Consider the following 25,474-nt stretch of genomic DNA (forward strand, 5'->3'; position numbering starts at 1 on the left):
ATAATAATCTTAGAAATGGTAAAAAAGAGAACATCGAAATTTAGTACAATTTTTTGATCATGTATTCACAAGTAACAGTTATTTAGTGCTTCTGGGAGTTTTATTTATGTTGTTCCATAATACTTTTAAGGATAAAACTATGATAAAAGGTATCATAGCCATCTTAAAATTCCATATAGATAGATAGATAGATATAGATATATATGTAAAATCCCAAAATTTAGCATGCCCCTTAAAAAAGATGTATTTCAAAAGTAAAAAATTAGAGACACACTAAAAATAACTCTTAGTAATTGTCACACCATTTTTATATGAACCAGGTTTGGGGGGAAAGTGCAGGGAGAAAAAGTCATCTTATATTTTGACCAATATAGTACCTGGAGGCCTACTATATAGAAATGGTAATGATAATGCCAATCAGAAGGAAGAATTGGGACCAATGACTGAAACTTGCAGGGAAGCAGACATCTCAATTAAAGATCAAAACTCACTATACTATAGAACATTTTAACATTAGAGCTGTGGGAATGAAATTGGACTGTTGAGTGGTGAATTCCCAGTCACTGGAAATGTCAAGGAGCCTGAAAGACCACTTTGTACAATTGAGAGCAATCATAAATAGGACGTAGGTTTGGACAATTGACTTTTATGTTCCCTTATTACCCTAGGATGCTATGGTAATACATTAAAATTCTCTTTTGGAACTTGCGATTATGATATGAAATAATTTACCCTTAGATTTAGCCCATGGTTTAAAGTCTTAATACATTTATCTATTAAGTTAATCAGTTGTTTGGTTGTGTGTGTGTGTGTGTGTGTGTGTGTGTGTGTGTGTGTGTGTGAACGTGTATCCATCTCCCCTTATACAAATAATTTTTTTGTATTTTCTTTAGGTTTAGGAAAATTCATTAAATTTAAACGTTCTGACCTTCAGAAGACTATAGTGATTCCTGGTTATAGCAGCTTCCTTCTTATTAAGTTTATTGATTTTACACAAGCTTTGGCTCTTGCGACAATGCCCATAAGAGTACCTTTAAATAAGACTTTTAAAGCGAATGAATGGTTGTTATATGACTTTTCAATGCGATTTGTCTCTACATGGTCTATTTCTCCCACCGTTTGTAACCATTGGATTCAGCATGATGATGTCCAAACATCACGGAGTATTATTAAATACATTGATCTAGGAGCTAACTACACTTTTAAAATTAGAATAATTCCAAAGATGAGCAAAGGTGAGCTTAATTCTTTTTTCTTAAAAACTGTAAATGATAGCTAGCAGATGAAGGGATCTTTTCCTTTTCGTGAATATGAAATGTTATTTTTTGATATTTGGGTTATTCTGTAGTTGCTATTTCAGAATTTTTAAAAGAATGTCCCCTTTATTCTCCTGTAAACTTGCCATTTCATATGATATCTCATACTTTGAACTTTCAGCTAACTTAAAAAGAGACACAATTCAATATATTGAAATATATTGTTTTTAACATTTTAATCAGCAAGGAATATATATATATATACGTATATATATATGGCTTCTACATAAATTTGTCATTTCAAATATTCTGTGATCATAATTCTGTTTTTAAAAATAAATTGGTGTTCTTTTTTAACCACAGTTAGACCCAAATAACTTCTTCACAACCAAATACAAAGGTATCCTTATTTGTAATAAAGAAGTGCAATTATAAGCATATAAGTAAATACTTTGTCCATGTCTGACAAGTATGTCTCATCCCACACCTACTTTACCACCTTTTGGTCAAAAGAAGCAAGGCTTATTTCACCTTGATTGATTAGCATTTATCATAATTCTTATGTTTTTCAAATTTGGTTTATTTTAAATTATTGCAATAATTGTATAAATCAGTAGTGTCATATTCAAAGAGACATGGATCCCTACAACCACATATTGACTTAGAAAACCACAAGTTAACATTATCTATGTTGTATAATATTTTTGTTTAGTCTAAATCTTCCCAATTACATTTCAGTCTGGTTCAGGTAGCAGTTGAGAGTTTTGCAGGCTATGAGTTTGATACCTCTGATGTGAATTTTTCTACCAGTTCTGCTTATTTCTGTTTGCATCACTTGTATAAAATTTCTTGAATTTCTTTGAATTTTTCATTTTCCTTATTATGTTCTAATTTCTTATGGTGTAATTATATTCCACAATTTGTCCAGTCATTTTTCAGTTGGTGGACTATCCTTTGCTTCATACGTACATACATACATATATATGTGTGCATAAATATAATATATATTATATATAGTGTGTATATATATAATACATATTATATATATATATATACATATATATATATGTATATATATACACTTCTACATTGGACCTTTTTGAAATACACATCCAGTAGTGATATATGTAGATTTTAGAGCTTAAAGAAAGTAAAGTTCACTCAGAACTGTGCTTACCAAACTACAGAGTCAAAAGAATAATAAGAAGGGACTTTGTAAGGATGAACTGTTTAAAACCCAGTCAAGGGGCATCTAGGTGGTGCACTGGATCGAGCACTGTCCCTGGAGACACTTACTAGCTATGTGACCCTGGGCAAGTCATTTAACCCTTATTCCCTTAAAAAAAAATGAAAAACATTCCAATAAAGGAAACCTTGTTGAATTGTATCTTCATAAGGAGTCATTGAGGTAGTCATTTTAGAAAAAGAGTTATTCAAATTATAAATAGTTTTGTTATGTTATGGAGATGTTTGGAAAGTACTGAGCAAGGTACTGAGCATGCAGCTGCTGTTCAAGTTTGCCCTTGAGCTGTTCAAGGCTGGTTCGGTGGTTTCTGGCTGCTATCAGCATCTCCAAATTCGCCTAGATTTCTCCCACAAGAGAGCATTGGTATATCAAGCAGTTTTGGGCTTCAGAAGACTTTCTGATTGGATAATTATTGTGTAACTCTAACAGGTTAGTATAATCATTACAAAGCCCATGTTAACAGCTGAGAATAAAAGATTCCATTGCAACCCCTCAATTTATTTCTATATGAATCTCTGTGGTTTAGGTGTTTTTCTTACAAATTCATTATTTGGCTTGATTTCTGATTCATTTGACTGTTTTAAGACACATACATACATACATACATACATACATACATACATACATATATATATATACATATATATAATAGAATAGTTTATCTCCTTCATATTTATGATTACAGTTCTATTTCCTTTTTTATCTTAGGCTCCTCTTTATGAGGAAAAAGAAAAATGTGTAGAAAAATTTCCCTCTCTCATTCATTCTGTCCCTCCTTTCCTTCCTCTATCCTCTCACACTCTTTTTCCACCGCTCCCTTTTCCTTCTCCCTTCATTGACCCTTAGTTATAATAGGTTTCTGAAGGAATAGTAGCATCTTTTATCTTTCAGGATGACATTATATATCAGTAAGGCAAGATTCATGACCTGGAGGATGACCATGAACATGCCTGTATGGTTCAGAATTGCAAAGTATGAAAAACTCTCTAGGTAGAAGGCAGAGGAAGTATAACATTTATTTAGGCACCAAAGAATCAGATCCCAGAACCAGTCCATGGATCCTGGAAAGGGGTGGACTATGTAATAGTAATTAAGGTGGGACTTTTTGCTGTTCTCCTCTTAAGTACCTTTAATGATTCTGGCCTTTGTTTGAATGGGGCAGATAAAGTGGAATCTTTTTGTCTTGGAGCATTTCTCAGCACTGAGAAAATTGGGAGTCATTGATTTGTACATGATGTGATCCTGGGGATGGGGAACTTTTCCACACCCAGCATGGGTGAGGTCAGAGCCCTCAGGGCTCTGAACAGGATATAATTGAGGATAGTTTGGCATTTGACTTTTGGGGCACACTCATGTTGTGTTGAGACTCTGGGCAAGCTGCAAACTGCCCCACAGCTTTGCAACCCAGAAGTTGGCACTGGTAACTGTGTATTGTGATTTGAATCAGGCAAGGTCTGTCTGTTGATGTTTGTCATTTCTGTTTATATTTGCCTTGACGTTCAGGGGGCTGATCTTTTCCCCCTGCACTGTGAATGATATTTGTATGTTTGATTAAACTAAGATTGATAACCCCTTAAAGTTACTTTCCTTAGTAAAGCAGATCACAGATCCTGTGCTGGGAGCTTTCTGGGTGTTGGTTGTTGGTGGATCTTACACCCCCACAGCAGCTGCTAGCAGATTGTTACTACACATTATTGATTATAAGCTTTTATTGTTTACATTTTAGATATTGAATTGCAAATTTTTAAATTATATTTGCTGTTTAATACTATGTAGTTATGACTGTGATAAGTCTCTTTGGTATGTGATGTCTCTTCCTGGGTGGTTGTAATATATTCATATCCATAGTCATATTATATATATATATATATATATATATATATATATATATATATGTATGTATATATATATATGTATATATATATATACACACATATATATGTATATATATTCATATGCACAGAAACATATATTTAGATATACATATATGTTTGTATATAATATATATGTATGTGTACTACATGTATGTATGTGATACTTTCTCTGGAGTTTGGTAATCATATTTCTGAGTATGTAATATTTGATGTTTCTTTTACATGATTTATGAATTCTGCTTATTTTCATTTCCTCTCTGTTTCTAGTAGTTCTTAGCAACTTTCTACAATGATTTCTTAAAATATTACATCCAGAATTTTTGTTTTATTACTATTTTCCTGGAGTCTAAAAGCTTTAAAATTACACTTTCCTGTTATATTTTCTACGTCAGTTTTTTAAAAAAATAGATATCTCACACATTTTCTTTTCTTTACATTTTTTGTATTTTCCCTTTACTTATTTGTTGTTGTATTAATAAATTTGCGAGTTCTCTTTCTCCATTCTATTTTTCAGGCAATTTACATTTTGGACAAAATTTGGCACTTTTCATAGGTCTTTATTTTCTTTCAAAATATTTCCTCAAGAGCTCTAATTTGTCTTCTTATAACACCTTTTACCTCTTTCCCTCTTTTATCATGTTCTTTATCTACTCTCAGAATCCTTATTGTCAACCCATTCTTTTTTTCCCCTGATATTCTCTTGAAACTATGTCTGAATTATTCCCTTCTGGATGTTCAGATTTCAATTCTCTTAACATGGCATTTCTTGATGATATCAGGGTTTTTCTTTTGATTGCTCATTTCTAGTCTCTGTACTATGGATAAGTTCTAAAGATCTTCTCCTTGACTTTTCTGATTTTGGTGGGGTGGCAATTTTGGAGATTACTAGCATTACTGTCATGTTAATTCCTTAGCATAGGGCTCAGGGGTGAAGAGAAGGGATGTCATGAGCCTCTCAGTACTCAGTCTGGAATCAGGTACCCCAAAAGTCCAGATGATAAAGTCATATTTTCTGGGCCTTCCCCTTCCCACAGTCATCCACCAAACTGGCAAATAGGGTTTGTGATGCCTTCTTCCTCTCATCAGCTTAGATGGGAATTTATACCTGGGGAGCCCATACCTTGCCCCACTATCTCACAGTCCTAGATGGGATAGCTAAGCTAGAGTTTGTGGTCCCTGGCCTATAATATACTCTCCTGCTACCCTAGATGGGAGCTCCTCAGCACTAGCTCAGAACAGCATGGCTATCATTTAAAATGCATACCATGGTACTTTGTTTTATTTCTATGTGTTTTTTGGAGGATAGGGGGTAAAGAAGAACTTACCCATGGGAATTTCTTTCCCATCATCTCTTTTCTTTGTTGATCTCTTTCAATTCATTTCAATTCAGTTCAATCCACTTTAATTCAATAGGCATATATGAAATTTCATAGGCATTTTAATTAAATAGGCATTTATGAAGATATGTTTAACTGAGAGTCAAAGACTGCTAGATTGCTGGGGTTAAAAAAAAACACAAAACTAGTCCTTTCATTCAAGCCCTCAAGAGACATATTTTGTTGGGGGAAATATATACATATACATACATACATATATAATATACATATACATATATGTAGAGACTGAGAGATACATACAAATAAGTAAATACTAAATCCATATGAAGTAAAAACAAAGAGAGAAAAGTAAGAAACCAAGAGCATTAGGAAAATGCTCATGTGGCTATCCCTGGAGGGTGCAAAAAATTCCAGGAGATGGAAGCAAAAAAATATTACAGGCCTGTAAGACTGCCTATCAAAAGGCAAGCAGGTAGGATGAAGAATGTCATGGATAGAGAACAGGAAATAGGCCTCTTGTGCTATAACTTTGAAGCAAAGTAAAGTGAAATAAGTTTGTAAAGGCAAAATGAAATCCTACTATGAGGTGTTGTGAATGTCCAGTGTGAGGGGAGGGGAAGTTACTTTGCCCCGGAAAAAGTAGAGAGATGGTGAAGCTTCTTTAACAGGCCAATGATATAGTCAGACATGCATTAGGGATATGAATTTAAAAACTGGAAAATGGATTAGAGAGGAGAGAGACTATTGGCAGGTTACTTAGCAGGTGTTGCCATGGTGAAGCTAACGACCACTTGAGGTAGCTAGGGTGGTGGTGGCTGTGTGAGTTAGAGACAAGAGAGAGATGCAAGCATTGATGTAGAGATACAAAGAGTGTGGGGACACAATGGACACTGATTAGCCATGGGGGGATGAGGAAAAAAAGTAAGGAATCAACCATGACTCTAAGGCTGTGAACTTGGGTGACTGTCTAGGTATTAAGTGCCCTTGAGAGCAGTGCATTTCTCCCTCAGATGACTCTAAAGCTAGTCTTACCACTTCAAGATTAATCAAATTAAAATTAAGTAAATGTGAAGGCATGAAATTCCTATCACATAGCCGACATGAAGATGTGAATGGGAAGAGAGGAGAAAGCACATTGGAAAAAAGAAACAAATGGTCTCTAAGGGTAGATTTTAAGAGCAAAATGGATTAGCCAAATAAGCATTTGTGTTTGGATAACTTATTTGCAATTCTTTTCCTTCACAATTACCGTAGCCACACATTAACCTTGGTAGAATTTAATTTTGAAATGACTTTCAGCTCATAGCTATTTCCCTGAATAAATTCAGTAGTTGATAAATTATGGTTCTCTGTCCCACAGGTTCACAGGTATTTCAAATGCCGCATGTAGAAGTGTTCACTGGACATTCTACATTGATGGAAATAAATTCTCTCGCCTATTGGGATGACACTAACAGTTATATAATTGAAATTACAGCTGTCAATAGATACTTACGACAAGTAAGATAGAATTTCCTACTTAACAGATGTTTTAAACCAAAGCTCAATAGTCTCTGAAATGCCTAAGACAGCATACATATTCAGCACTTTCATACGCCCTTTTTCACATTAGAGAAATGGTGCCAATACTTTTTGTAGCATGTAATACAAATCTCCCTTTCCTTGGCACATCCATTTCTAGGCATCTATTTCTAGATCTAGCTCCATTTCTCCACTTTCTCCTTTTTGGAGATGATCCATGAATCAGACCCAAGGACATCTTAAGGAGTAAGCAATCTAAGAAAAGTAGTGCCTATCCAAACACTACCAGGGAGACTGAAATTATTACTCTGTAGTCGGAGGCCCAGGGAAAGGTATTGCTGGACAAGTGAAGGGCACTTGATGTTGGGGGTCACCATAATATAGGATTGGGGGCAGGGACTTTTTTTGAAGTGGAGAATAAAAGTGAATTCCCATAGTTTCTCTCCTTACATCACCTCAATAGACATGAATTTATAGTTTAACATAATCTGTCATATCTCAGAGGTTTAGTGCATAGAACATTGATCCTGGAGTCAGGAAGACCTGAGTGAAAATCCTGCTTCAGGCACTTACTAGCTGTGTAACCCTGAATTGGTCACATTTACTAAATGAAGATAACAATAGAACTGACCTTTCAGGATAATTACGAAAATCAAGTAATTCAAAATAGCTAAAGCTCTTTGGAAACTTTTAATTAATTTTATTGTGGTTATCATCATTTTCTAAGTGATAAACCTGTCAGCTGGGACTTGGTTTCAGGGTTTCTTGTATTGACCTCAGAAAGCTTTTGTTAAAATAAGGTATATCTTTTATTAGTAATTTTTCACCACTAACCAACTATGCCGATAATCATTTTTCCTAGAAAGAATGGTATAATGCTTTTGTTATAACTTATTCCTAAAGAGATTGCTAAAGTTATTTTGTTAATCTTTAAGTATTGACCTTTTCCTTCTTTATTAAATGGGCATAAATTATATGACTCTCTCCTAGGGAATGACTTCAATTTCATTCGTAGTTTGGCAAGCATCGACCTTTTGCTATTTGTCAACAATTATATTAACACTGAAGAGCAGCTGTAGTTATATCAAAAACATGTATCTTATTCCTAATCAGGAAATTTCCATGTCTGCCTGGGAAAATGGAATATACAGAAATGAACGTGGTTTCAATATGATCAAAACCTTGCCGGTAAGGACAGATTGTACTAAGAGCAACCATATTCTTTTACTAGTATATAAATAACCAGTTATTTAGTTTAGGCATCTTTCTGAGATGCTCAAAACCCTTTATAATTGTTTTATTTCAATGGTACTGTCATTTAGAAAAGGCCCTAATGTATTTTGATAGAAAACTGGAATAAATAAATTTTCTAGAATGGTAACTTTCCAATAAAAATGTCTCAGAGTCAGAATTAACCATTCATATAATCAGGGTGAGCAACAAAACGTGATTTCAAATCAACTCTATGATCTTTGTTGTGGAAATAACGTAAAGCCTAATTAAAATTTTTATTAAATGGAAGGCATACCTCAGGGCTCCATGAGGCCACTGAAGGATCTATTTGGATTGTATGGAATGGGGTTGGCCCAGGCCAAAGAGAAGCTCACCTCCTGTCACCTTCTGACTCACTGGGGAGAAAAAAGAATCACCTGTAAGCTTCTTCGTTTACCTAGGAAGGTGTCACTAGCTGCTAATGAATTGAAATTTCTTTTAATCTGTAAATATAGTAAACTTTAAAATTTGATGATCTTTGACAATCACTTTAAATTTCTTCCAATCTCCAAGTATTGATTTCCTGCTTTGCAGCTCTGATCATTCAGTGCTAGCTATGACTCTGGTCTTATTCATCTGAATTCAAATATCTGCCACAAATATTGATTTTCATTGAAAATTCTTCCAAACTTAATGTGTTCTTGTTGAGTCAATAAGAAATCTCTTCTCATTAACAAACTTTTCTGTAGTGGGGAGATTTTTTTCAAAGGATCTTTTTCAGATAGTTCACCCTTTCTCAAACGCTGCATTCATATTACAAGGGGAATGGAGGGTTCCAAAGTTCAATTAGTATATGCTTTGAGTTTATTATCAAGTTACTTAGAGATTTATTTAATTTTGCTTTTAGTGGTTAGTTTATATGAGATACAGCCAAAAGAGAAGCTAATTAGAAAAAATGAACACATAGTAAAATAAAGCTTGAACTCTAAATTTTATTGATGTAATTGAAACAAATGATCTGAGGACTAATAGGTCTTATTTCTGATCTGTGTGTATCTTTAACTTCACATTTATCCTGCAACCTTGCAAAATAAAATAGTCCATATGCACAAATTTTCCAAATAATAGATGTTGACCTCTGTAAGTGTCAAAACTTTGTTTTTTCTTTCAAATAACTATCAATTTAATAAAGATTTAAGTGCCAACTGAATGCAAGAAAGATAGTGTGACAGGTGTTGGAGACAGAGAGATGAAAAGTAGCACAGGCCCTGCTCTCATAGGAGTTTACAATCTTCAAATGGGGAGATACGTGTTTATAGAAAAAAATTCACTAACAAGTAAGTGTTACAGAAGCAAAGGACAGTTTGTTTATAAATGGAAATGTTTATAAAATGCACCCTTCGTATCCCTGTTGTCTTCAATAGAGTCTTTTGGACACTATTTAACCTTTTCTTGATGACTAGGTATCATCATTATGAACATTCTTTGCCATTTATTTATTTTTTAAAAATAATTAAGATCTACTACATGCAATGCTCTGTACTAGTCACTAGGGGGCATACAAAAACTAATAAGAAATAGGATCTGTTCTCCAGAAACTATGATCTTTACTGCACTTGGTTATAATACAGTGAGAATCTAAGAGAACATCTTTAGATAAGTATGGCTGTTTGTGCTTAGATAGAATGACTCTTATTTATGGTGTTTTTTTAGTCCGCCCTTCCCCTTTTTTAAGTTATCATTGTGTTTTTTTTCCTCTTCCTTCATGCCAGGCTGTTTGTTGCCTTTTGGTTTTACTTGTAATTTGCTGTTTTTAGTGTTTTGGGCACCAGGTAGCCATCGTTTCTAAGTGCCAATAGGGCTTTGAGTACAAATGAGTACAAAAGCTACATAGGCTTTATTAAATATTTCTGATGTTAACTAATTCACCTTGCTAAGAAATTAGTTTTACTTCATGTTCCCAACCATATTCTGAAGCACTGACGCTATTAGCAGTTTAGATAGATACTATATTCCTGCACTACGAGAAATTAATAAAAACCAAGGTCAATTGCGCATTACTTTGACTACTATATACCATTAGAAGCAGACAATATAAATGTGACTGAGCAAATAGGATACACAAATGAACAATTCTACCCTAAAATTGGAGTTGATCTAGCAGTGGAACAAGTCACTGACTGATTATATGGATTTACACTATGTCCAAAGCCCACTGCAAGTGATTCTGTTTCGTAGAGTTCTAGCAAAAGACTCAATTGAAACAGGAATGCTGAATGAATTAAGTGAGAGTTAAAATCTTGGCAAATCTGATAGTTTCAGCTTATGTAATTTAAACATTAAGTGTTTGGACTTAGCTGGTATAAAACAATTTCATTATTAATATATTTAATTCATTATTCTTTACACTAATTGAGAAAAGTAGTTGCAGGAATGATCCCAAATCACATATAATTTCTAATAGAATTTCTACTTGAGATTTGAATGTGCAATCCTCTCTAATGGAGCCACACTATGAAAATCTTTCTCAAAAACAGCTGGCAAGGATCCCATGATGAAAATGAGAGCTTTCTCCAACTAATAAAGTTTGCCTTCTGGCAGATCTTCTGGGCCATTGTTGATCAAGGGAGTTTTTTTAAAGAACAATTTATTTGATTTAATTCTGAAAACAGAATTAAATAATACACTTCAATTTAATTGAAACATATTTGCTAATAATAATTTATATTTTCATCAACAAACAGTATCTTGTACCTGTTATGCGTAAGGCATTGTGCTTGTTGCTCAGGCTACAAAAACAAAATGAAATAAAATGAAATAAACAGAAAAAAACTATCTCTGCCCTCAAGATGCTTCCATTTGGCTGGAACACCTAGATCAGTGAAATATTAGCAATATCCACAAATTTAAAGCAAGATTTTATTTTGTAAAGCTGTGGTTCATTAACCTCATGAATAATGAAGCATTGAGTACAAATGAAAGATGATAAGCTACTTTTCAAAGATTTGTATACATTAATAGCAAAGTATTAACCCTTATGCCTAAAGCATATCTCTGAGTCAACAATATTTGTTCCCCTTTTACCTTCATCCCTACTATTCATAAATTCCCTCAACAATTTCTAAATAATACCCATACTTGGGACTTCTGGCATTTTAGGCTCTACAGGTCCTATGTTTCAAGTCCCATTGGGACCCTGACCTTTATCTCAAGTGCAAGTGCATAGAAACCTCAATCCTAGTGTGTTCCTAGTAAGGGCCTGTCAGGTGTTGTACTTATACTTCCTGTTTCCACCTAGACCTAGATCACAAACTGAACTAACACAAAATGTGGGCCAACAGACAAGGAGTGAGGCAGTCTAGTTGATACAGTTAAAAACAGTGTTCATAGCTCCTTGGTAGAGAAAGTAAGAATACTTGAGTAAGTATAAGAAAAATGTCAATGTGACTTAAGCAATGCTTATCCACTAAGCCCATTTCTGTGATTATGTTTAATTCCATCCAGGAAAACTACAGGCCTCCATCCCACTTGGGAATAGCTATCCCACTCACAGACAACTTTTATAATGCTGATCCCAGCAAACCTAAGCCGAGAAATTTATTTCCTGAATCAAAAGTAAGTCATTTCCTAGGGTCATACAATTTTTTTATGGACTCTAGGCTACATTCAGTGTAATTGTATAAAAAAATTTCTGTGGCTACTGCTGAATATCATAAAAATCAATAATACATTATTGATGATATAGTCCATTTGAAACTTTGCTCACTGCTATTTTATTTCAAAAACAAAGATTGAATCACAAACGAAATATAAGTCATAAATATATAAGCTCTTCTTAATCCATATTCTGTGTGTCTTTCATCTGGGAAGGGGAGAAATTTTTAAAAAATTAAAGCACATGACAAAATGTCCTATTGTGTTCCCTATGATTATCTTGTCCCTAATGTACCATCACTCCCTGAGTGTTACATTTCTTGTCTTATTCACAGTACTTCATATCAGATTCTTCTATACTCCCTCCCTCTTTCTCTTCCTTCCCCTGTTTCTTCTTTCCTTCCTTCCTTTCTTCCTTCCCTCCTTCTCTCCCTCTTTTCCTTCCTTCCCTCCTTTCTTTCTTCTTTCCTTCCTTTCTTCCTTCCCTCCTTCTCTCCCTCTTTTCCTTCCTTCCCTCCTTTCTTTCTTCCTTCCTTCTCTCCCTCATTCCTTCCCTCCCTCCCTTCCTTCCTTCCTTTTCTCCCATCTGAAGCCTCACTTGCTCATTGTTTTGGTTTTGCTGGCTCAGAGTGAATGTAAATCATTTCTGTTCTGGCCAGAAATTCCGAGAGTCTTCCCCTCCCGGATTAATTCTTTTGTGAAGGTAAACTAGGCCATCTTTTGTCTTAATTCTTGCCTAGCCTTTAATCACTGAATGGGTGTTGTCTCTGACAAACTGAGACCTGGGAAAGACCTTAGCTTAAAAAGGTCAAGGTCTCATGCTGCATCCAGGGTCATTGCCAGCTGTCTTCACCTACGTCTTGCCACTGGAACCAGATGTCTCTGGAAGAGAGAGTGAGGCCGATAACTTTGCACAGCCCTTCCTCGCTTAAATCCAGTTCACTTGCAAATCAAGACATCACCCTTCTGATGTTATTGGTCCTCTTTGAGAACAAAGGACAAACAACAGCAACAGCCTTATTTTCCTTGAACTATGATTTTCTATTATCATATATCTTTCTAATTGTCTGTCAGTCAGTTGGTCGGTTTGTTACCTCTGAGAATGTTTCAGTCTCATAGTCTTGTATATAGATTTATTAATTCCCCTAAACCTTTCAATGGTAATGCAATTCATTTAAAAATTATTTTCAATAATCCAAAATCAGATACTCTATCAAGAACCTTTTCTAAGATAGTGCCCTGATACCTGAACCAGGGGGGTATAGAGGAAAGAAAGAGAGCTAATTCTCACTAAAAAAATTTATTGCAAAAACTTTTAACAAGATTTTAGAAAATTTCTATATAGCAAAATACATAAAAATGTATTCATTACCAGAAAATTGGATTTAGACCTTGGTTTCAAATATTGATGAATATCAGAAACAAATGAACAAAAGTCATCATGTGAACAATAAAATCACATGACTATACAAATAGATATAGAAAAAAATTGAGAAACTACAGCATATGTTTAGGTTAATATCCCTGCAAATCATGTGGAAGAGTTTTCTTTAATATGATTAAGGGATCATATGTAAAACCAAGAGCTAATATTACCCAAAATGGTGAAATCAAAAAAATCAGAAACCTTTTTAAAAAATATGTAATGAGGCTCTTGGCATTGCCACAAAGAAAAGCAGTTAAATATAATCAGTAATGAACAGAAGAATGAGGTTACATGTAGAACATGAAAGCAAAGAAAGAAAATTTTGAATTTATTAGGCACAAGAAAAAGAAAAGGAAAATAATAATAGACATTTCTAGGACACTCTTAAGTTTCATATGAAGTATTTTCCTTGTGGCAGCCTTATGATGTAGGTAGTTCAAGAATTATCCCTATTTTTAATGTGTTCCTTGCTCCCAGACCACCCCTGGTGTCTTTGGAGCAGTAGAGCGAATCCAGTATTCAGTCAGTCAAACCAAAGCCATAGAATGAATACATAGAGTTACACCAAAAATGGTATGGCTACCACGTGGATTACCATGAGAAAAAGAGAAAGAAGGAAAGCAGAGAGGTTCATGAATGTTTAAAGGAAGCAAGGAAAATGATTGCTCTAAAGGGCAAACTCTACCGTAAACAGTGTCATGCTGAGAAGATTCAGATGAAAAAGACTATCGAGATGCATGAAAAGAGAAATATCAAGTGAAATAGTGATGAAAAAACTCCCCAAGGAGCAGTGTCTGCATATCTGCTGGACAGAGAGGGACAATACCAAGCCAAAGTCCTTTCCAATATGATTAAACAGAAACAAAAAGAGAAAGCTGGTAAATGGGAAGTGCCCTTGCCAAAAGTTCATGCCCAGGGAGAAACAGAAGTGGTAAAAGTTATTTGTACAGGAAAGAAAAAAGAAGAAGGCTTGGAAGAGAATGGTTACTAAAGAATGCTTCAAATGAGGAAATTGAACCTCAGACATGTCAGGTAACTTTCTCATCATCACAATGCTAGTAAATATCAGAAAAGAAATATTTTCTTCCTTAAATAATAAATTGCATGGAAAGACAATCTTTAATAGTTTTTTTTTTTAATTTTGAATTCTAATTGCTCTCCCTGACTTCCTCTCCTCCCCCACCCTGAAACGGTAGGCAATTTGATATGCTATACATGTGCAGTCTTATAAAACATATTTCTGTATCAGTCATGTTGTAAAAGAAAACACAGACCAAAAAGAAAAAAAATAAGAAGAAAGAAAGTGGAAATGTAGTACACTTTGATCTGCATTCAGATTTATCAGTTCTTTTTCTGGAAGTGGATGGCATTTTTCATCCTGAATCCTTTGAATTTGTCTTGGTATTGCTTAGAATAGCTAAGTCATGGGCAGAGCCAAGATGGTGGCTGGAAAGCAGGGACTTGCTTAAGCTCTTCCCCAAATCCCTCCAAATACCTGTAAAAAATGGCTCAACAAATTCTAGAGCTGTGGAATCCATGAAATAGAAGAGAAAAGCAGGTATCCAGCCCAGGACAGCCTGGATGGTTGGTGGGAAGGGTCTATAGCATGGTGCTGGGGTGGAGCGCAGGCCAGGGTGGGCCACGCAGAGACCAACCAGACTGGGAGTTGGGCGGAACAGGCCATCGAGCCATGAATCATTGAGCTGTGGCAGTTACCAGACTTCTCAACCCACAAAAGCCAGACACCATTGAGCAGATTAGTGGGAAAACTGCTGGATTGGGGTGAGAGCGGTCCGGCCCCAGCCCTGGAGGTGGGAGAGGTGGTGTGAGGCTGGCAGTGATGGTGGTGGCTGCAGCAACAGCAGGAAGTTCCTGGCTGCTTCCAGAGCTCCAGCGTCAGCTGCTTCCAGAATCCCTGGCTTATACGGTGGGAAGAATCAAGCGGCGGATCAGAGCGGGAGTGCAAGGTGCACTTTGATGGCAAAGAGGCTGGTTCTCTTGCTGTGCCCTTCTTGAATCTGGGTTGCAGTCCTGGTTGGCAGTTCATGGGGGAGGAGGAGCACTACTTTAGCTTGCGGTGATGGTGGAGTAGAGGTAGCTCTGAAGACATCAGCGCAGCCCCTAAAGCTTGGAACAAATTACTCTCTACTCTACAAGGAGTCATACCATGACAAAAAGCTCAAGGGTCAAGTCTGGCTGGGAACATGTCCAGGCAGTGCAAAAGGACTCAGACTCAAACTCAGACACAGACTATAGAATCTTTTTGGTGACAGAGAAGATCAAAACATACAGCCAGAGAAAGTTAACAAAGTCAAAGAGCCTACATCAAACGCATCCAAGAAAAATATGAATTGGTTTCTGGCCATGGAAGAGCTCAAAAAGGATTTGGAAGAGCAAGTAAGAGAAGTAGAGGAAAAATTGGGAAGAGAAATGAGGGTTATGCAAGAAAACCATGAAAAACAAGTCAATGACTTGCTAAAGGAGACCCAAAATAATACTGAAGAAAATAACACCTTAAAAAATAGACTAACCCAAACGGCAAAAGAGCTCCAAAAAGCCAATGAAGAGAAGAATGCCTTGAAAGGCAGAACTAGCCAAATGGAAAAGGAGGTCCAAAAGACCATTGAAGAAAATACCACCTTTAAAATTAGATTGGAGCAAGCAGAAGCTAGTGATTTTATTAGAAACCAAGATGATATTTGTAACTCATGAGACCTTTCTCAGTATTAGGGTAGTTGCAGGGAATATACATATATATAGACAGAGGGCACAGGGTGAGTTGAATATGAAGGGATGATATCTAAAAAAATAAAATCAAATTAAGGGATGAGAGAGGAACATATTGAGAGAGGGAAAAAAGGAGAGATAGAATGGGATAAATCATCTCACATAAAATTGGCAAGAAAAAGCAGTTCCATTGGAAGGGAAGAGGGGGAAGGTGAGGGGGAATGAGTGAATCTTTCTCTCATCTGATTTGACCTGAGGAGGGAATAACATACACACTCAATTGCATATCTTACCCCACAGGAAATGTGGGAAGGGGATAAAGAGGGGGGATGATAGAAGAGAAGGCAGATGGGGAAGGAGTTAATCAAAAGAAAACACTTTTGAAAAGGGACAGAATCAAGGGAGAAAATTGAATAAAGGGGGACAGGATAGGATGGAAGGAAGCAAACGGGAAGCTGATGATAAGTTTTCTGAGGTTTTCCTTGCTGTCATTGCTGAGGTAGAGTCCTCCAGAAGAAAGTGTCCTCTCATCCTTTTTATTTGCTTTCTAGGTAACGGGAAAGTACAAGAAGTGTTTCAACAAGTCCTCTCGAGCAGAGTGTAATTGCTCCACCACAGAGAAATTTTCTTACAGTATTGATTTCTCAGACTGCAGGGAAAAGGTAAGAGAATCTGGTGACCTGAAATCCAAGATACTGAAAATATTCTTTTGGACAAAAATAAAACATAGTCTATGTGGCCTATAAAGAAAATAAGATTCACCACTTACAATTTACAGAGCAATGCAGCAAAAACTTTAATCATTATTAAAGTCATGACTTGTTGGCCCATAGAGAAGGGAAATTTCTATGGGCCAGGGAGGTTTCTGAATAGGAATCATTTTACATAGCTGTTTGGAGTATAAATAAAGCATATAGTCATGCCAGGTTCACAAATGACCTAGTATTGTCAAGGGTGTGGTTATTGTGTTCCAGGAGGGAGAATAAAACCTTATTGGTTATTCCATCATTAGCCTTGGGGTTAGAGATAGGCTGAACTCTCTCTCTTTTGGTTGGTCTTTCATTATTAATTAGGAAATGGAAAACAAAAACCTGGGTGTTAGAGATGACTGACCATTTGCCCTGAAATGGAAGCTTATTTGAAAACAAGGTTACTCTTGTCAAGAGAGGAAAAAGGGGCCCCTTCTATCAATAGGAAAATCTATTTCTTCCTTCCTTCCTTCCTTCCTTCCCTCCTTCCTTCTCTCCCTGCCTCCCTCCTTCCTTCCTTCCTTTCTTCTCTCCCTGCCTCCCTCCTTCCTTCCTTCCTTCCCTCCTTCCTTCCCTCTTTCCTTCTCTCCCTGCCTCCTTCCTTCCTTCCTTCCTTCCTTCCTTCCTTCCTTCCTCTCTCTTGCTCTCCAATATAATAATATATGTCACAATAAGACGTGAATCTAGAGAGCTTATTGGACCTGGAGTCAGGAAACCTGAATTTGCACACAACAACAGAAACTTAGTTGTTTGTTCATGGACAAGTCATTGGATTTCTCAGAACCTCAATGTGTGGCTTTACAGATATGTGATTATATTCATACATACACACATATGTGTATATGTAACATATATGTATTTATATAACATCATATATGATATGGTTATATATAATTATATAAATGTGATTATGTAAAATTACATATAAAATAATATGATTTCATATATATGTATACATACATATAATGGAAATCAAATCCTTTTCATTGCTTACCTCATAGGGTTGTTGTGAGCATAACAGTTGCATTCCTCTCTATAAAGCCCTTGAATGAACCACAGGTAGTGTGTCACTGATGAAAGAAGAAGCCCAGATGGGGAACTTAGAGACTGTCTTAATATGAGGAAAGAGGTTGGAAAAATGGCATCCCCCTCGTGGAAGACCATATATACTCTCTTTTTTATCTCCCTTGATAGAAATTTGGTGACCAGGAAGCTTGGTTCCCATTAAGGAAAACTTCCTCAGTTTTGATACATATCATACACATGATATCAAAGAGCTACAAACTAAATTAAGTTCCTGACGCTTAAGCAAAACATTTGGACATCAAATCATGGAATTACAGTCACCTGAAAGCAAACCACCTGGAACAGGCCAGTTTGACTAGTGCCTGCTGTCACCTTTGATAATAACACCATCAGAGCACTCTGATTTCCCCATTTGCTTCTATGCAGAGTCAATGAAAAATATTATCCAGATCTGTAGGACACATATAACAGCACGTGTTGGTTAGAAGTGATTGATTCCATTGATGAGTCTGATGGCTGGCTCATGGCCTTCCTGCTCCTTGGATTAGCATAGAGGGCACAATAAGGCAGGGAACTAGAAGGGTTTAGAACTAGGAATGCACAGTGGACACATTTATGTCAATCTACTTTGATTTATTTCTACCATTCTGATTAAAGTCTTAGATAGTTATGAAAGTATTAGTACCCTTAAATGAAATGCATTTGGGACTAAGAAAAAGAGTTGGTGGTATAAGGGTGTGGTAGATAGATTTGGTTACAAATATAAAAAGTAAGATAAAAAAATCCAAGATTAGAAAAATATTTGAAGTATATACAAAGGTTAAAACAATTCCTCCTATTTGTAAAGAACTTATTCAAATCTTAAAAGGAAAAATTGGATCTACATTATTAAGGGTTTGAATACCCATTTAAAAAAATAGACACACATATTATAAACCACAGCTGAGTCAAACACAAGGTCCCAATGTTACTACTCCAACACACTCCCAATGTGGCTGGAGCCAAATTAAATAAAATTGGGAAATATTTAACAAAATAAATAAAAATATGATAGAACATAGATAATGTTAATATGTAGTTTTCCAAGGCAATTTGTAGCCAACAAGGATCCTTATGTACAATTTAATGGCCCTGTTTCTTTTTGAGTTTGATACCTTTGGTGTAAATTCTTTTGAAAAGAATTGTGTTCAACTAAAATAATAATCTGAGAAATGTAAATAAAATGAAGTTGGGGGAGGGGTAACACTTCATGTCCCTTACCTTGACAAAAGTATCTAAATATTTCATTGCATATGTTATCTTGCCCAAATGGGCTGTTGTCAATCAGTCATGTCCAACTCTGTATGACCCCATGGACTTGTCCACAGGGTTTTCTTGGCAAAGACACTGGAGTAGCTTACTATTTCCTTCTCCAGCATGTCCCTGTTTTATAGAGGAAGAACTTAGGCAAATAGGAGTCACACAGCTAGTAAGTATCTGAGGCCAGATTTGAACTCAGATCTTCCTGACTCCAGGCCCAGTGCTCCATCCACTGTAGTGCCATCCAGTGTCTGCCCACATGGATACTTTCTCCAAAAATATAACCTACACGCACCTCTCGATCCTATATGTATCTTTTCTATATCCTCTCATACATTTTCCATAGAGATAAAGCTAACCTCCTGGAGGCTTTTCTCTAGATCTCCTTATACCATGTAAATAGCAGTGTAGCATGAAATCTTTCAGTCTCTTATTCCTCACTCCAGTTATATGATCAGCCTGGCTTCTTTCCCAAATATTCATTTTTTAAATGTTTTATGTCACTTCATGCAGGCAAGTCACAGTTGGAAATGTGCCATACACAGTTCAGGTCCTCTATAGATTCCTCCAGTGCCATTTGTATTACCTACAAATTTGATGCTATAGAGATTTTGGTATTCCATGATTTTCAGCCATGAAATGACATTTCTGTCATATACACTTTAGTTTTTATAAAGTAGTAGCAAAATAGCCCTGTTTTTGTCTCTTCTGGGTTGCCTTTTTTTTCTTTTGTCTATGAGACAAAACAGACTCAAAGTCAAGTCAGTCAGCAAGCAATTATTAAATATTCCTATAATGTGCCAGATACTGTGCTCTGGGGATATAGAAAAAGGCTAAAGACAGACTCTACCATCGAACATGTAAACAACTATGTACAAACAAGATATACACAGAATCAATTGGAACTAATCAACAGAGGGAAAGCACTAGCATTAAAGGGGGTCAGGAAAGGCTTTCTGTAGAAGGTGAGATTTTAGCTGAGACTTGAAGGAAGCCAGGAAAGCTTAGAAGCAGAGATGAGGAGGGACAACATTCCAGGCATATTGGACAGCCAGTGAAAATGCCTGGAGCTGAGAGATGGAGTGTCTGTCATTTTTTTTACGAAGAGGCCAACGTCACTGGATCAAATGTGATGTGATGGGGAATAAAGTATAAGACTGGAAAGATGTAGGGACTAGGTTACGAAGGACTTTGAATGACAGAGAATTTTGTATTTGATCCTGGAGTTGATAGGGAGTCACTATAATTTATTAAGTTGGGGGTGATATGGTCAGACATGTGATTTAGGAAAATTACATTGGTGGCTGAATGGAGAATGGATTGTAGGGGGTCAGACTTAAGGTAGCTAGACCTACCAGAAGGCTACTGTAATAAGTCAGGCATGAAAGATGAGGGCCTACACCAAAGTAGTGGCAGTATCAGAGAACAAAAGAGGGCCATATCTTAGAGTTCTGACAAAGGTGAAATTGATAGGTAGACCTTAGTAACAGATTGGATAGGGAGGATAAATGATAGTAAGGAGCTGAGGATGGAATTTTAGCTGTAACTTGAAGAAAGCCAGGGAATCCAGGGAAAGGAGGAAGTAGAGTTGAGGAGAAATAGAATTCCAGGAATAAGGAACAGCCAACAAGAGTGAACAGAGTTAGGAGACAGAGGGCCTTACGTGAGAAAGAGCAAAAAGGCTAGAGTCACTGGAGCACAAAGTATATATGGAAGGAGGGAAAGTGTAAAAAGACTAGAAAGGTAGGAGAGGGTTAGGTTACAAAGGACTTTGAAGGCCAAATGAATTTATATTTGATCCTGGAGGTTAGGGAGGCAGTGCAATCTCTTAAAAGGGAAAGGATTGAGAGGAGGAGGAGAGGTGACATAGTCAGACCTGGACTTTAGAAAGAATAGTTTGACTACAGAGTGGAGGAAAGATTTGAATGGGGAGACATTTGAGACAGGGAGAACAACCAAAAGACTACTGGAATAATTTAGATGTGAAGTGATGAAGGCCTGCACCAGAGTGGTAGGAATATCTGATGAGGGAAGGGAGCATTTATGACATGTCATGAAGGTAAAAATGACAGAACTTGGCAACAGATTAGATATGAGGAAGGGTGGGTAAGAGAGTGAAAAGCTGAAGATGACTTCAAAATTGTGAGCATAGATGAATGGGAGGATGATTGGGAGGAATTAATATTAATTAACATTAATTAAGTAACATTAACAAATTAATATTATTGTTTTGTTTTTCAATTTTTTGCATAGCTATCACTATTCTCTAACTCATCATTTTCCCCCTCCCCCAGAAGCCTTCCATTATGATAAATCAGGAAAACATAAATAACAAAGCATAAATAAATAAAAAATAAGCAAAACAAGTCAAGACACTGATGATGTTTGAAAATGTATGTCTCATTGTGTGACTTTAGTCCATTAGATCTCTGCCCAGACATGGGAGGTCTCAATCTTTTTAAACTGTGAGTGATTCCCCTTCATTACTTTGTGCAAGTCTTTACCTGTTTTTCTAAAATTATCAAGCTAATCATTTCTTATAGACTGGTTTGAGAAGAGAGTTTTGACGTCTTTCCAAGTTTTCATTCTTTATCAAGTAAATTGTTCTGGTTCTGCTCATTTCATTCTGCATCAGTTTATGTATGTCTTCTCAAGTTTCCCTGAATTCATCATTTGTTCTTTCTTCTGGTACAATTGTATTCCACTATTTTAATAACCACAATTTATTCAATCATTACCTAAATGATGGGCACCTACTTTATTTCCAATTCTTTGCTACAAGAAGTGCTGCTGTAGAAATTTTAGTATATTTGTATCTTTCCCATCTCTCTGACCACTGTGCCCAGTAATAGTATTGCTTTGTCAGAAGCAGAGTTAAGGAACTTTTTGATATACTTTCAAAATGCTTCCCAAAATGGTTGGAGTAGTTCTCAGCTCTACCAACAGTGAACTGCATGCCAAATATCTAAGAAGTGGCATCTCTAGGACTCAGATCTACATTTACTAACTACACATCCAGTGTTGTGTATAACCCTGACTGTTCTTCCTTGGTACTTAAATTCTACAACTACAGTTACCATAATTTAATATGAATGATTTTATATAGATTCAAATCCCTCTGCTAATGTTTATTTTAGGTACCCCGGTATAAGTTTCCAGTTAGCCAGTATCCCATCTCTCTGAACATCCTGAATGAAGATCATAAAGAACTCAAGATGGAGCCTCCATTTTTGGTTACTGTAACTGAAGTGAATCAAAGGGAAAACTGGAAAATCAGTAAGGCTTGCCTATTTCTGGTCAATTTCTACTCAATCATAAAATATTGAATCATTTAGATCAGTAAGTTATAAGTGGAGGTCCATAAGGGAATTTTTATAGATCTACAAGGGAAAATAGTTAGAAATGGCAGGCACATTGTCTTGCTTCTACCTACCACATTCTAACATTAATTAAGTAAAGTAGATTCTATTATTTAAAAGATTTCAGCATTTCAGCCCCACAGAAGTTGAAGACTGGTTTTTTATCATAAGTATAAGTTTAGTCACTTCTGGTCCCTGTTTGTCTAAATATGCTAGAATGGATTGTTTCTACTTGTTTGCTTACTAACCTGTAATTGTTTACTCAATAATGCAGTGCAATTTTCCATAAGAACTGGGAATAACATCACTATCAGATTGATGGAGGACAGAAAGCTAATGCACTGATTGACAATATCAGGATCCTAAAAGACCTTGACCAGTTGGGATAGAGCGCTGATGCTAACAAGGGAATCTTTAATGGGGATACATGTAAAGTCTTGCACTTGAGTTCAAAAAATCAATTGCACAAATATAGGGTAGAGGAATGTATGGTAAGAACACAATTCATATGAAAAAGACAAGGGCACCTATTGGAATACCTTCTCAGGAAGAGTCAGTTATGTGATATGGCAGCTAAAAAGGTAAATGAGCTTGGTCTCTCTAGAAATATTGTGTCCAGATACAGCAAAGTGATGAGCCTCATGAATTCTGTAACACATGCAAAGATGTGGATACAGTTTGTAATACCACATTTTAGAAAGGCCATTGATAAACTGGGGCCCATTCTGAAGAGAAGTGACCAAGATGGTAAAGACCTGGTGAAGAAAAGACTTGTGCTTGGCTCAGATGACAGAACCAGGAAGAGTGAGTAACAATTATAGTGAGGCTGATTTTTGTAGAACAATTAAAAAATGTATCAAAAATTTTAAAAACAAAACCTTTATGATCATTGGAGCTACATGGTATTTCATGTCCCACATCTGTGCCTTTATACTAGTTCTCTCCCATCACAGGAATGCATCTCCCACCCTACCTTGACATTGTAGACTCATGCCCTAAGTTCTTTCTAAGCTTATTTCAGATGCAGTCTGCTACATAAGGCCATTCTTTTAATTTTTTAAAAAGTTACTTATCTTTACATTCTTTTCTTTTTAAGTTTGAGTTCCAAGTGGCTCTCATTTTTTATAAATTTGACTCAGCTCTTTACATATTATATATTTGAGAAATGAGGCCTTTATCAAGAGAAACTTTCTGTAAAAATTTTTGATATTATTTTTGTCTATGGTACCTTTTAGTAGTTTCTCTGATTATCTCTTTTAATTATGTCTATTTTTCTTTTTGTTTTGTCTGAGATCATGATTTCTACATCTGTCTTTTTTACTCCAACTGATTGACATTAGATTCTGCTCCAGCCCTTTGTTTTAATGCTGTGTGTGTCTTTCTGTTTCAAATGTGTCTCTTATAAACAACATATTGTTGGATTCTGGTTTATCTTCCATTCTGCTACCCACTACTGTTTTATAGGTGAGCTCATCCCATTCATATTCACAGTTATGATTACTGTGAACTTCCCTCCATCCTGTTTTCTTCTGTTTCTTCTTCTCTCTCTTTTTATCCTGTTCCTCCTCAAAAGTCTATTTTGCTTCTAACCACTGCCTCCCTTAATTTGCCCTCTCTTTTATCATCCCCAACCCTTTTCTCTTTTCCTTGTTCCCTCCTACTTCCGTATTGGGTAAGATAGATTTTTATACACATCTGAGTATGTGTATGTATGTGTGTGCATATATGCATACACACATGTACGTATATACTCATGTATATACATATACACATATGTATATGCATGTATACATATGTACATACATACATACATATATACATATGTATATTCTTCCCTCTTTGGACTAATTCCAATGAGTGAGATTCAAGCACTGTGTGCTATCCTCCCCATTTTCCCTTCCACTCTAAAAGCTCTTCCTTACGTACCTCTTTTATGCAAGATAAAGTTCTTCCTTCTACCTCCCCCTTTCTCTTCTCCCAGTACATCACTTTCTCACCCTTCATTTTTTTTGGAGATCGTTACAATACAATCAACTCATACCCATGCCCTGTGCCTACGCAAACTTTTTTTAAACTGTCCCAAATGATGATAAAGTTCTCAGGAATTACATGTATCCTCTTTTGTTATAGGAATATAAACAGTTTAACTGCATTGAGTCCCTTATGATTACTCTTTCATTTACATCTTTTTATGTTTCTCTTGAGTCTTGTGTTTGAATGTCAGATTTTCTATTCGACTCTGGTCTTTACATCAGTAGTACTTGAAAATCCTTAACTTCATTAAACGTCCATTGTTTCCATCTCAAGAATTATGCTCAGTTTTTCTGGGCAGGTTATTCTTGATTGTAATCCTAGTCAGGGGTGGGGAACCTGTGGCCTCAAGTCCACATATGGCCCACTAGGTCCTCAAGTGCAGCCCTTTGACTGAATCGAAACGTCACAGAACAAATCCCTTTAGTAAAAAGATTTGTTCTGTAAAACTTGGACTTAGTCAAAAAGCCACATCTGAGGACCTAGAAGGCCACAAGTTCCGCACCCTTGTCTAGCTCCTTTGCCTTGTGGAACAGCATATTTCAAGCTCTCTTCTCCTTACACAAAACCATTCTTGATATCCTTAAATATTATCCAAAATAGAATGTGCTGTTTCAGAGAGGGGATGTGGTAGGCCACAGAAGAGAATAAATTCCCTATCATTAGGGCTTTCCAAGTGGACAGGTCCACTGTAGATAGGATTCACACTTTGGCACGACTTTAACAAATTCAGTTCAACAAATATTTAAAAGCCTGC

General features: G+C 36.1%; 1 protein-coding gene across 1 annotated transcript in view; it reads left to right on the forward strand.

Moving 5' to 3' along the window:
• CATSPERB (cation channel sperm associated auxiliary subunit beta) overlaps positions 1-25,474 on the forward strand; it is a 137,041-nt gene that overhangs the window by 89,657 nt on the left and 21,910 nt on the right. Inside the window, exons 20-25 of the mRNA XM_036736737.1 lie at positions 894-1,235; positions 7,074-7,213; positions 8,225-8,422; positions 11,951-12,061; positions 16,805-16,915; positions 22,465-22,603. Of these exons, the coding sequence (XP_036592632.1) occupies positions 894-1,235; positions 7,074-7,213; positions 8,225-8,422; positions 11,951-12,061; positions 16,805-16,915; positions 22,465-22,603 (1,041 nt within the window). The remainder of the gene's footprint in view (positions 1-893; positions 1,236-7,073; positions 7,214-8,224; positions 8,423-11,950; positions 12,062-16,804; positions 16,916-22,464; positions 22,604-25,474) is intronic.

This window comes from Trichosurus vulpecula, chromosome 8 (genome assembly GCF_011100635.1).
Source record: "Trichosurus vulpecula isolate mTriVul1 chromosome 8, mTriVul1.pri, whole genome shotgun sequence".
Taxonomy (NCBI): Eukaryota; Metazoa; Chordata; class Mammalia; order Diprotodontia; family Phalangeridae; genus Trichosurus; species Trichosurus vulpecula.